Source organism: Molossus molossus, unplaced genomic scaffold, assembly GCF_014108415.1.
Source record: "Molossus molossus isolate mMolMol1 unplaced genomic scaffold, mMolMol1.p scaffold_m16_p_3, whole genome shotgun sequence".
NCBI lineage: Eukaryota > Metazoa > Chordata > Mammalia > Chiroptera > Molossidae > Molossus > Molossus molossus.
This window is the reverse complement of record NW_023425366.1, coordinates 13,510,595-13,524,051: the sequence shown is the minus strand read 5'-3', so window position 1 is coordinate 13,524,051 and position 13,457 is coordinate 13,510,595. Positions and strand designations below refer to the sequence as shown.

Here is a 13,457-nt window from a genome sequence, read left to right as displayed (position 1 = left end):
AGACTGCATGTTTTCCTCTCTCTTTTCCCCCTTTTGCAACCCCTTGGTCTTCCTGTCCTGCCCCATTTTTCTCTTCCCTTTCCAGCCCCCTTAAACATCTCCTATCGTCTTCCTGCCCTTCTGGCTTTGACTGACTGTCTGCTGTTTCTCCTGTTCCTCTGAAAGTCTTTTATGATCTCCTGTGCCATTCAGGACATGAGAGGACAGTGGTGTGGAATCATTAAAGACTTTAACAGAATTTCAAGTGGCTGTGTGTATGGAATGTGTAAACTACAGGCAAAAGAATTATAGTTTGTCTCATTGCACTGTAAATCACTTTATATAAATTTATATACTTAGAATGATAAGAAAGTAGCATATCCTGAATGTAGTCAGCTCCTCGTGAGGAGGGAGGGAAAGATAAGACACAAACTCTGGGAGGTCTTGTGCTTGCATGCTTGCCACAGAATGGGAAAAGGTTGGCTCCCCTGGGCATTTTGTGGTAAGGAGAGAGGCACGCTTGGTGTTTACGTGAGACTGAGTGCTGGGACCCTATATGGAAGCAGCCTGCTCAGCTTTGATGAGCCCAGTCTACTGCAGAAAGTCTCCAAAGATAGTGGAGAAAAGCAAAATATGATACAATTAATTACATATTCTAAAGTAAATTATGTGAAAAATGATAAGAAGCAAATAGGGAGAGCCTATCTCTTCCTGGTTTTCTAAATATATATATATATATATATATATATATATATATATATACACACACACACACACACACACACACATACATACACACATATTGCAATTGAATAAAAATTTACATTTTAGAAAATTGAGGAAAATTTTAAAAATTATTTATAATTTCTGAGCTTTTAATGGTGAATTGACATTTATTAGCTTTGGATGTAGGTGCTAATGATCTTATTAGTTCTAATATAATGCTTTAGTAGTCATGATTAGTTTCACGTTACCTCTTAAACCATTCATTTGTAAAATATTTTATCTGATTTTCACTGTATTTTTTTTTCAATTATGCCCTGCTGTTTATATTCTTCTTAAAATTATTGTTGCCTACATAAAGAAGAGATGATTCAGTCATAATATGACATAAGGTAGTGTTAGCTCAATATTTTATGTAGTCTCTGAACTCATTAAGTGTGACTGAGTTTGGGACATCTTGTCATTTCTGCTTGGTTGCCAGGAGCTCTCCCAGAGACCTTCTCCTAGACTGGGCAGGTCACGAAGGTGGAACTGGGATAGAATTATACTCTTCTTTGTGTCTGGGACCCCTTTATATTGCTTTTACTATCAGCACCCAGAACGAAAGTACATACATTTGAATGGAAACCTTGGGGACTCCAAAACTGTGTTTCAATATCATACTTATCTTTCTTTTTAAAATTTTTTTCCCTTTATTTATTTTAGAGAGAGAGGAAGGGAGAGGGAGAGAGAGATAGAAACATTGATGAGAGAGAACATCGAGTGGCCACCTCCTGCGTGCTCCCCACTGGGGATTGAGCCCACAACCTGGGCATGTATCCTGACCAGGAATTGAACCAGTGACCTCTTGGTGCCTGGGTCGATGCTCAACCATTAGCCATACTGGGTGGACTTAATATCATACTTTTTCAAACCAAGTCATGTTGACACCTGCTTGGTGACATTATACTGTTGTGACACGTAGTCCATTGGTTAATTGATGAGTTCTGAACACTTCAGTGGAAAATTTTATATATATGTAACATTGCCCAGTATTCTGATGAACTGAATCACTAAACTAATGTATCTGGGATACTCAGCAACGCCTGAGCAGAAGACGGCAAAATGAAATTATGGCCAAAATCCAAGCGGCCATCATACAGATCCCCAAACCTGCCTCCAGCCGCACTCTGAAGGCCCTCGAGGCCCAGAAGATGATGAAAAAGAAAAAAGAGGCAGAGGTAAGTGACAGTCCTTTAATTACGTGTTGTGTTTATCTTAATTAAAGAATGATCTTTCCCTAAGCATGTAAAGAGACTTCCCAAAATGCCTTATATTTTCTTTTCAAAGGATCTCTGGCATCGTCCCTTCTCATTGAAACTGCCACTGCATATTCAGGTTCAGTCCCTTTGGTACTGTCATTTGTTCAGAAACAGAGAATGTAGCTGTAGGCCAGCGATGCCAGACTCCTGTTACGTGACGGCACCTGTCTGGCCTCCTGTGTCGAGGATTCTGTGGTCACCAGCATGGGTGCTGTCATGAAGACCCCCATGGGCGCCACAGGGGCCAGGTGAGGTGCACTTGCCATGCACACACAGGTTCCTACTGTATGTGTTTACGCAATTTCTCCTCACTGGGCTGCGCCATTTTTCTAAGAATTCTAGAAAGGTTAAATGATTTACTTGTCATCAGTATATTTAAATTTAAGTTACCTACACAAGTGCTATTTTGCTAGGCTGTACCAACTGTCAGTCATTCCACAGAATACAGTCTGATTCTGTTTCACAGCAGAGCAAGGCTACACTCTGATGCAAACCCCTGCAGTCCACGGTGCACGCACTGCAAGAATGTCGGTGATATTTTCTCTCATGACCCAGGAAGAAGATGACTAGCCACCATTTATTTAGCATCTGAGATATGTCAGACCATGGACTGGACACGTCACATTATCTTGAATTTATAAACAAGTCTGTAGGCAGGGCATTATTTGCCCATTTTGCAGATAAGGAAGCTGACACTCAGGAAGCTGACGTGTTCTGCCCAAGTTCACAGTGCTGGGGAAGGAGAGACGGCCAGGTCTCTGATTTCTAAATTCATTCTATTTCACGTTAATCTACAATTATTTTATTATTTTTATTTTTTTCACTCTCTTTTTTTTTTTATTCTCACTCCAGGACGTTCTTCCATTTTTTGTTCAGATAGAGTGGGAGGGAGAGAGAGAGGAAGAGAGAGAGAGAGAGAATGAAACATCGACGTGAAAGAGACACATCGAGTGTCTGCCACCCGCACGACCAACCAGGGCCGGGGACAAACTGCAACCGAGGTACATGCCCTTAGCGGGAACCAAACCTGGGTCTCTCTGGACCGCAGGCCGATGCTCTAACCACTGAGCGAAACCGACCAGGGCTCTACATTTATTTTTTAATTTTAAAAAATCCTGTGCTGAGATTCTAAACAGATATTACCCACAGAGGTTTTCTTGTGACCCCATTTTAGTAAAGTACAAAATTCTTATATTTCCCAGAGTTGATTAAATGTTATTAATAAGAAGTGCAGTAGATCAAGGATGAGCTAAAATTAGTTTTCACAGGGCAAATTAATAGTGTAAATAAGGTTGCACGAGAAATGTTTAAGACACCCGAGGCAGAATTTTAAAGAAACATATATATCCAAAAATGCTTATTCTCGTTTAAAAGAATTGCAATTTAAAATGCCAACTATACTTGATATAAATACAACTTTAAAAATTAGGCCCTAACCCTCTGATAATCTTTATTCTTATTAAATTCCCTTTGATGCGCTGTCAGAGCTAACACTGAACTGAGTGACTCAGGTCAGCCAACTTTCATATTCTTTCAGGTATATTTAGCGTGGGGTAGAAGTAAGAAATCCGAATTATAAAAATATGCTAGAGTGCAGCTTTGGATATCATAGTGCATCTCATCTTATAAACGTGAAGAAATAGGGTAAATGAAGATTTCCGATGATATTTAGAGGTAGAAAACTGATAATGAATTTTTTTAAAGGATGTGGCCAATGAGATTAAGAAGTTTGAAGCGTTACTAAAAAAGGATCTCCAGGCGAAAGAAAGGTGAGATGTGAACTATTTTACTAATCATAAAGCTACATTCTTTTTAACCTGTAAGTTTTGAATGTTCAGGAATAGTTTGCCTGGGACAGCTATTCCAAAGAGCTCTTCCCTTTGTAGAATCTTCATTAAGAGAGTGTATGAAAGAAGATAAATGACAAAGTTCGAATGAATGGTTCATTAACAACTTTCCTAGCTCCAGAGGGAACGAGGCTATTATGATGCAAACAAAGTTAAATTACTTTTCTATTCTCTGCTTACTCTTCTAAGTTCACACACACTTTATAAACATTCGCTAAAATTGTTTCAGATTTAAATCGGACACAGTAACGCTTTCCTAGACTGGAGCTGGCTTGTCTCCTGCTGCATCCTCAGCCGTTAGCACAGGGATTGGACGTTAGCACAGGGATTGGACGAAGAGTTGTTTATTTGTGGGCCAGATGTCACTAAGTCAGTTCCCTGAATTTATTGCCAGAATTGCCTGGTTAATGGGCTTCATCAGCCCAATTAGGGGGCCATTGACTTACAGAACATAATAAATTAAGGACTACATACATAGGAGTAACTTGAGGTGTATGTGGTTTTTTGTTTTTGTTTTGTTTTTTCATTTTTACATGGAAACAACCAAACTCCACTCATTTACAATTTATAGAACATGAAATAAATCTTTGTCAAAGAAGAAAGGCACACATTATAGACTTCAGTTCCATATGAATATTTCTGAGGGAAGGGACCTCATTATTCAAAGGAGGAGGACGAAGAAGAAGCCACGGGGAGGGAGTCGGGCGTGGCAGGGAGGTGAAGCAGGTGAGGCGGGTGCCGGTCCTTCCCCCCCCTGCAGAAACCCCGATGCCCGTTCTGAGTCCCACTCCCATTTTTCATGCTGTCTGACCATGAGGAAGCCCAGTCCAAGCCCGCTCACCCAGATAACCACCTGAACGCACCACGGCCGCCTGACTGGCCCAGGGACCCGCTGGGTTTATTTCTTCTCTTCCACTCGCCTCGCCAGCCACACATTCCGGAGTGATAGACAGACGCTATCCACCACAATGGCCGCTGGAAAACACTGAAATCATTTATTACTTGTTGGTAAAGGGTGTTCTCTGTAGCTGCAGGGCGGGCCCCTTTCCTGGAACTCTGCACAATTTAGCATCCAGAGGGGACACTGAGCACAGCGGCATCTTCCAGTCCCCACACCAGCCTCTATTTCTATTGATCGGTGTCCTCGTCATATCAGTTATTAGATGTTTTAAAGATCACCCCTGTATAATACAGCTGCAGACATGTACCCTGCTCCCTATTGCCTTTGTTAACTGGACCTGTACCTGTGTCCCTCTACCAGTAAGCTTTAGAAACCACAAAACAAGAGTGGGTTAAATTAGATGGATGTTTACTTCTCTCTCGTGGGACAGAAATCAGAATGTAAGCAGTCCAAGGTGTGTTGCAGCTCCAAGGTCATCAAGGACAGAGGCTCCTCTTTTGCTTTTGCTCCACTGTCCCCTTGTGTGGTTTCGTCCTCATTGTCATATTCACAAAATAAGATGGCTGCTGGAGCTCCGGCCATTGGGCCATGTTCCAGATATCAGGAAGGAAGATAGGCAAAAGGAGCGATCTCCAGTCTGAAATAGCTCCTTTTAAGAGCCTTCCCTGAGGTCCTATATGACACTTCTGTTCACATCTTTTTTTTTTTTTTTATTATCCTCACCCGAGGACATTTTTCCATTTTTTGTTCAGGTAGAGTGGGAGGGAGAGAGAGGAACAGAAGGAGAGAGAGAAACATCGATGTGAAAGGGACACATCGAGTGGCTGCCACCCGCACGACCGACCAGAGCCGGGGACAAACTGCAACCGAGGTACATGCCCTTAGCGGGAACCGAACCCGGGTCTCTCAGGACCGCAGGCCAACGCTCTAACTGCTGAGCCAAACCGGCCAGGGCTCTGTTCACATCTTATTGGGTGAAATTCAGTCACACAGGCATCCCTAGCAGAATGGGAGGCTGGGAAATGTAATTTTTAGCTAGGTACATTTTTAAAAATAAAATGGGGGCTCTTTTTGGAGGGAAATAGAGTTAATCAGAAGTCCTTTCTCTGTAGGAGCGTCCTCTTGATCTTGCTAGAGATTTCCCACTGGGGACCATGAGCGTGACACCCTTACTTCTCAGGGTGGCAGGGGAGGGCCTGGGAAGCAGGGGTCCCCGGACCAGTCTCCTCTCACTGTGGTCAGCCTCACAGAGACTGAAGGTCCCGTCCACTGGGCCACACAGAGCATTTTCTCCGGTGGCCCTACAACGAAACATGTTGGGAAGCACTGGTCTAGGGCAAACTTTTAAAGAAACAAAGCCCGGGGGACAATATTTCTTTTCTTAAGCCCCGTCAATAATCACTACTCTTTCGGTACATTCTGCATTCTTAGCTTAGAATCGAGCATGTTCTGAGCTTGTTGAGAAACTCCATACACTTGCTGGCTGGAAGCACTGAATCTCTCCCCTAGGGTGACCCCGAGGAGCATCTGTGTGGCTGCCACGTCCACGGGCGCGGCCAGCTCCCAGGGGTGTCACCGCGGAGTGCCTCTGTTTCTCCTGCGATAGCCTGTAGTGATGTCTCAGTGTGAGCCACGCAGGGGTTCCCATGGCTACGTTCCCCCACGTGCACAAGTCTTGATATTTTAAGACAGAGAATAAATGCCCTCTGCTCCTTGTTTCTGTGAGTGAGACTGCTGGCTAGTGCCACCTGACATTGGATTTATACATTTCCCTTAGGCTCTTCCTAGCAACTGCTTTTTTATGTTTACAAACTTGGCCAAGGCTCCTATTAGAATAATTCATGTTCAGCTTAACTCTATGGAAACCTGGCAAGCAAACAGAGGTAAAGAAAACGTAATTATTGTCCTCAGTAAATCCACATCAAGTAAAATGAATATTCCTTCAAGAAGTTGTATCATGTAGCTTTGTTCAGACCTTATGGTAATAAGACAACAGATGGATGGGTGGATGAATGGACAGATTGATAAATAAAGGAGAAGTATGTTATAGTTTTGGTAGCATAAATACAGTGTCTAAAGAGCTATTAACCCATGCTCAACCCAGGGAAAAATCTTTTAAACAACACATTTGTGTAAAAAATATAATCAGAATTTTGATGAATGATCTAAAATAGTTATGTCACGTAATTTTCATAAGTAATTGTGCTAAATATTAATAAATAGGGATAGACGTTGTCTTCGATGTTACTGACACTTCACCAGCTCCTTGGTTTTTGTTCGCTGACTCTCAGTGACAGAATACGACGGAAGGTTGAGCCCCTGCTGAGAAAATAACCAGAATTGTAGAGTGTGATTTAAAAATTATATTACACTTGGATAGCGCTTCATAGGATATGTTGAAATTTAGTGGATATCAACTACATATCAGGCATGTGAGGCTCAAGTAGAGAGAGGAGTAAAATAGGATATTTTTCTTCTGAGCTCAGAGTTCAGCTGGGAGCAGAAACCTAGAAATAATGTCCTATAATGTAATGTTATCTGTGCTATAAACATGCGATTATTGCCTCATTAAACGTGGATTAACTGTGCTTTTACAAGAGTACTTCTCTCTATATGAGAATTGATATTTAGTTCCTACACACAATAATGTGTCCTTTTCTTTTGAATAAAAGTATATTTTAAAACAAATACATGAATAACTTATAACATTAAAAACAACAATGATCCATGATATTAAAATTTATTATTTCTTGGAAAGTCATATATGATATATCTTGTACCATTGTATTACATTGTTTATTTTTTAAAGAGGTGTATGGATGAAAATTGATTATTTGATCCTTATAAACATAAAAATGTATCTTTTAATAACTTTTCAACAAATCTATAAATTCTCTTCTAAGCCACCATCTGCCTGACTAAATTGAGTGTGTTTGCTTTGTGTTGGTGAGACCACCAGACTCTTCCTGATTCTTTAATTTTGGACATGAGGTAGGATAGAAGCCCCAAGGTAGGTCTTTTCACCTTGGATCTCCAGGACTTGGGTGAGAAGCTGGGTCAGACCTGTGCTTGTGAGGGTGACATGATGAGCAAGTCAACTTTCAACTGCTGAGCTTCCAGTAAGAACTGGGTCGCTGCCCTCATCAGTCCCTGGGGGTTGGAGTCCATAGGGCAGCTGGCCTGGGCACAGGTGAGGCAGAGTGGCAGTGGACAGAACCACCAAGGTACTCTGTGTCCTGACAGTAGTACCTGACCGACTCCCCTGACACTGGGGTTATCAATATTGTGCTACAGTTGACTCAAAACAGGAAGCGAGAAGCCCAGAGCCAGCAGGAAGAAGAGGGAGAGAAGCCCAGACTGTCTGGGTAGAGTGAACATCGAGACGTGAAAGAGCAGGAGTTGGTGAACCTAGAGAGAAGGCGATGCTAAGGACCCCGCAGGGAGAGAATCCAGGAAAGGAGGTGGGGGGGACAAAACAGCATCTGTTGACAAGAGATGGTTGTCACACTGAAGTTCTGATATTCACTTTCATGCTTATATTAATAAATTTACAGAGTACTCAAGGGAGCCTCCTCCCGAGTTCTTCTCCATGGTCTCAAGTAGTGGCCTGTGATCACATTACTTTTTAAATCTAAAATAAAACCTATTGTCCTCAGTGCATCCAAGACTGCCTTAGATCCAGCGGGCCAGACAACCGCTGATTTGTTAAGCACTTACTCAGATGATGAATACATTAAGAAAATCCAAAAGCGCCTCAAAGAAGATGCTTTTGCACGAGAACAAAGGGAGAAAAGGCGGCGGAGACTGTTAATGGACCAGTTAATAGCCCATGAAGCACAAGAGGTAAGATATTTGGGTGTTGGCTAAATGATAGTGTTGGAAATTTCACAAAATTCGGTCTTTTAAATACACTTGATGTGTATCTTATGTATGTATCATCTGCCACTCTGACTCAAAGGTCAATGGGACATCCTCACATCATAACAGCAAGTATACACAGAAAGGAAAACCTACATAAAACATTTACTGTAGAATCTAAAATCTGCTGATGATTGTGCAACATTGTGAGTGTTCTTAATAACACTGAGTTTTACACTTTAAAAATGGTTGAAATGGCCCTGGCCAGTTTGGCTCAGTGGTAGAACATCAGCTTGTGACCAATGAGTCTGGGCTTCGATTCCAGTCAAGGGCACATACCTTGGTTGTGGTTTGACCTGACTGGTCATGTGGGAGGCAACCAGTCAATGTGTCCCTCTCATGTCAATGTTTCTCTCTCTCTCCCTATCTCTCCCTCTCTCTCTACCTGAAGATAAATAGAAAAATATCCTCGGGTGAGAATTTAAACATTAAAAAAAAATTTATTTTTCTTTATTGATTTTAGAGAGAGAGGAAGGGAAAGGGAGAGAGAGAAACATGGATAAGAGAGAACACTGATTGGCCACCTCCTGCATGCTCCCCACTGGGGATTGGGCCCACAACCTGGGCATGTGCTCTGACTGGGAATCAAACCTATGACCTCTTGGTGCATGGGCTGATGCTCAACCACTGAGCCACACTAGCCAGGCTCAGGTGAGGATTTAAATTTTTTAAAAAATGGTTGAAATGGTAAATTTCGTTATGTATTTTTACCATAATAAAAAGTACTAACAAAAGAGGAATCTAAAAACTTGTCCACTATGTGTATCTATTGTTACTTTTAAAGGTAAAAGTGAATGTTTTCCCCCAGTTTTATTGAGGCATAATGGACAAATAAAAATTGTATATATTTAAGGTATTTAATGTGATGTTTTATATATGTATAATTGTAAAATGATTACCATAATCAAATTAATTAACATGGCCATCATTCACATAGTTACATTTTTTTTGTGTTTGGTGGAAACACTTAAAATCTAGTTTATACATTCAACTCTTTTAGATTCCATATATAAGTGGGATCGTGCAATATTTGTCTTTCTGTGTCTGACTTACTGCACGTAGCATAATGTCCTCCATATTCATCCTTGTCACAAATGTCAGGATTTTCTTCTTTTTTAGGGATGAATAATATTCCACTGTGTATATATGCCACATTTTCTCTCTTCATCCATTAATGGACACTTAGGTCGTGCCCATATCGTGGCTAATGTGACCAATGCTGCAATGAACACAGGGTACAGATATCTCTTTGAGATACATACTGGCTTAATTTTCTCTGGATATAGACGCAGAAGTGGGATTGCTGAGTCATATGGTAGTTTTATTTTAAATACTTTGAGGATTCACTACACTGTTTTCCATATTGGCTTTACTAATTTATAACCTCACCAACAGGTTACAAGGTTCCATTTTTTCTACTTTCTTGCCAACACTCTTTATCTTTTGTTTGTTTTTTTTCTTACGAATAGTCACTCTAACAGGTATGATATGATATCTTATTATACTTTTGATTTTCATTTCCCTGATAAATAGTGATGTTGAATACCTTTTCATATACCCATTGGCCATTTTTTGGTCTTCTTTTGAGAAATGTCTACTCAGGTCCAGTTTTTTAATTGGGTTATTTGGTTTTTATTTTTGCTATTGAGTTATTGCGTTCCTTATCTATTTTGGATATTAACCAAAATGTATGATTTGAAAATGTTTTCATCCATTCTACAGGTTGGCTCTTCACTCTTGATTGTCTCCTTTGTTGTGCAGAAGCTTTTTAGTTAGATGCAATTTCACTTGCCTATTTTTACTTTTGTTGCCTCTGCCTTTGGGGTCCTATCCAAAAAATCATTGCCTAGGCCAATGTTAAGGAGATTTTCCCCCTATATTTTCTTTTAGTAGTTTTATAGTTTGAGGTCTTATTAGTAATAATGTCTTTAATCCATTTCGAGTAGTTATTGTATATGACATGAGGTAAGGGTACACATTTTTATTCTTTTGCATGTGGATATAAATTTTTCCCTGCACCATTTGTTAAAGAAACTGTCCTTTCCCCACTGTGTAGCATTAGCACCCTTGTCAAAGATCAGTTTACTATACATGGGTGGATTTATTTCTTTGCTCTCTACTCTATTCCATGGCTCTGTGTCTGTTTTTATGCCAGTACCACATTGTTTTGATTCCTGTAGCTTTGTAATATATTTTGAAATCAGGGAGTATGATGCCTACAGTTCTGTTTTTTTTTGGTCAAGATTGGTTTGTCTACTTGGAGTCTTTTGTGACTCTGTATGAATTTTAAGATTGTTTTTCTATTTCTGTGAAAAATGCCATTGGAATTTTTATAGTGGTTGCATTGAATCTGTAGATAACCTTAGATAATATGGATATTTTAATATTAATTTCCAATAAGTGAATATAGGGTATCTTCTTAATTATTTGTGTCTTCTTCAATTCTTTCCATCACTGTTTTATAGTTTACAGTGTACAGATAGATCTTTTACCTCCTTAGTTGAATTTGCTCGTAAATATTCTATTATTTTTATGCTATTATAAATGGGATTGTTTCCTTAATTTTTTATCAAATACTTTATTGTTCATATATAAGAATACAACTGGTATTTTTCATTTTTATTGTTTAAAATTTTTATTAATTTATTTTTGTTGCAGATGTTTCTCCTTTTTCCCCCATTGACATCCTCTTCCCTATCTCATCCCCCACTCCCCATCCCCAGCATTGTTGTTTATGCCCATTGGTTATACATACATGCACGTAAGTTCTTTGGTTTATCTCATCCATTCCCTCTGCCTCCCTCCTCTGAGGTTTGTCAGTCTGAACTGTACTCCTTTCTATGACTCTGGGTCTATTTTGTTCATCAGCTTATTTTGTTCATTATATTTCACAAATAAATGAGTTCATGTGGTATTTGTCTTTCTCTAACTGGCTTATTTCGCTTAGCATAATACTCTCCAGGTCCCTCCATGTCATCTCAAAAGATAAGAGACCTCTCTTTCTTCCAGCTGCATAGTGTTTTATTGTGTATATGTACCACAGCTTTTTTATCCACTCATCTATTGATGGACACTTGGGCTGTTTCCAGATCTTAGCAATTGTAAATAGTGCTGCTATGAACATAAGGGTACATATATTCTTTTTGACTGGTGTTTCAGACTTCTTAGGATATATTCCTAGAAGTGGGATCAGAAGGTAAAATGGCAGTTCAATATTTAATTTTTTAAGGAAACACCATATTGTTTTCCATAGTGGCTGCACCAGTCTGCATTCCCACCAGCAGTGTACTAGAGTCCCCTTTTCTCCACACCCTTGCCAACACTTGTTGTTTGAGTATTTGTTGATGGCAGCCATTCTGGCAGGTGTGAGGTGATACCTCATAGTTGTTTTAATTTGCATCTCTCTGATGATTAGTGATGTTGAGCATTTTTTCATAAGTCTCTCTGTCATTTATATGTCCTTTTTGAAGGAGTATCTATTCAGGTCCTCTGCCCATTTTTTCATTGGATTGTTTGTCTTCCTTTTGTTGAGTTGTATGAGTACTTTATATATTTTGGAAATTAACCTCGTATCTAATGTGTCATTGACAAATATGTTCTCCAATACAGTGGATTCCCTTTTCATTTTGATGCTGATTTCTTTTGCTGTGCAGAAGCTTTTTAGTTTGATGTAGTGCCATCTGTTCATTTTTTCCTTTTTTTCTCTTGTCTTAGGCATTGTATTAGTGGAAATTCTGCTGCATATGGTGTCTGAAATTTTGTTGCCTACATTTTCTTCTAGGATTTTTATGGATTCACGAGTCACATCTTATTAAGTCTTTTATCCATTTTGAATTTATTCTTGTGTATGATATAAGTTGGTGATCTAGTTTCATTTTTTTGGCATGTGGCTGTCCAATTTTCCCAACACCATTTATTGAAGAGGCTGTCTTTACTCCATTATATGGTCTTGCCACCTTTGTCAATTATTACTTGAACATAATGTCTTGGGTCAATTTCCAGGTTCTCTGTTCTGTTCCATTGATCTATATGCCTGTTCTTGTGCCAGTACCAGGCTGTTTTGATTACAGTGGCTTTGTAGCATAACCTGATGTCTGCTATTGTGATCCCTCCTACTTTGTTCTTCTTTTTCAAGATTTCTGTGGCTATTTGGGGTCTTTTTTGGTTCCATATAAACTTTTGAAGTATTTGTTCTAGTTCTGTGAAATATGTTGTTGGTATTTTAGTGGGGATTGCATTGAATCTATAGATTGTTTTGGGTAGAATGGACATTTTAATGATGTGAATTCTTCCACTTCATGAACAAGGTATATGCTTCCACTTTTTTATATCTTCCACTATTTCTTTATTCAATGTCCTGTAGTCTTCTGCAAATAGGTCCTTTACTTCTTTGGTTAAGTTTATTCCTAGGTATCTTAATTTTTTTGCCGCAATGGTAAGTGGGATTGTTTTTTTAATTTCTCTTTCTGTGAGTTCATTATTGGTGTATAGGAATGCCATTGATTTCTTGATGTTAATTTTGTATCCTGCTACTTTGCCAAATTTGTTTATTAAATTTAGATTTCTGATGGAATCTTTATAGGGTTTTATATGTACAATATCATGTCATCTGCAAATAATAACAGTTTCACCTTCTCCCTTTCAGTTTGGATCCCTTATATTTTTTCTTCATGTCTATTTGCTGTGGAAAGACTTTCAGTACTATGTTAAATAAGAATGTTGAAAGTGGGCATCCCTGTCTTGTTTCTATTCTTAAGGGAAATGCTTTTAGTTTTTGCCCATTGAGTG

General features: G+C 39.4%; 1 protein-coding gene across 1 annotated transcript in view; it reads left to right on the top strand.

Moving 5' to 3' along the window:
• Nucleotides 1-13,457, top strand: part of SPEF2 (sperm flagellar 2) — a 158,002-nt gene that overhangs the window by 20,212 nt on the left and 124,333 nt on the right. The window contains exons 5-7 of the mRNA XM_036280192.1: nt 1,782-1,922; nt 3,708-3,772; nt 8,408-8,594. Of these exons, the coding sequence (XP_036136085.1) occupies nt 1,782-1,922; nt 3,708-3,772; nt 8,408-8,594 (393 nt within the window). The remainder of the gene's footprint in view (nt 1-1,781; nt 1,923-3,707; nt 3,773-8,407; nt 8,595-13,457) is intronic.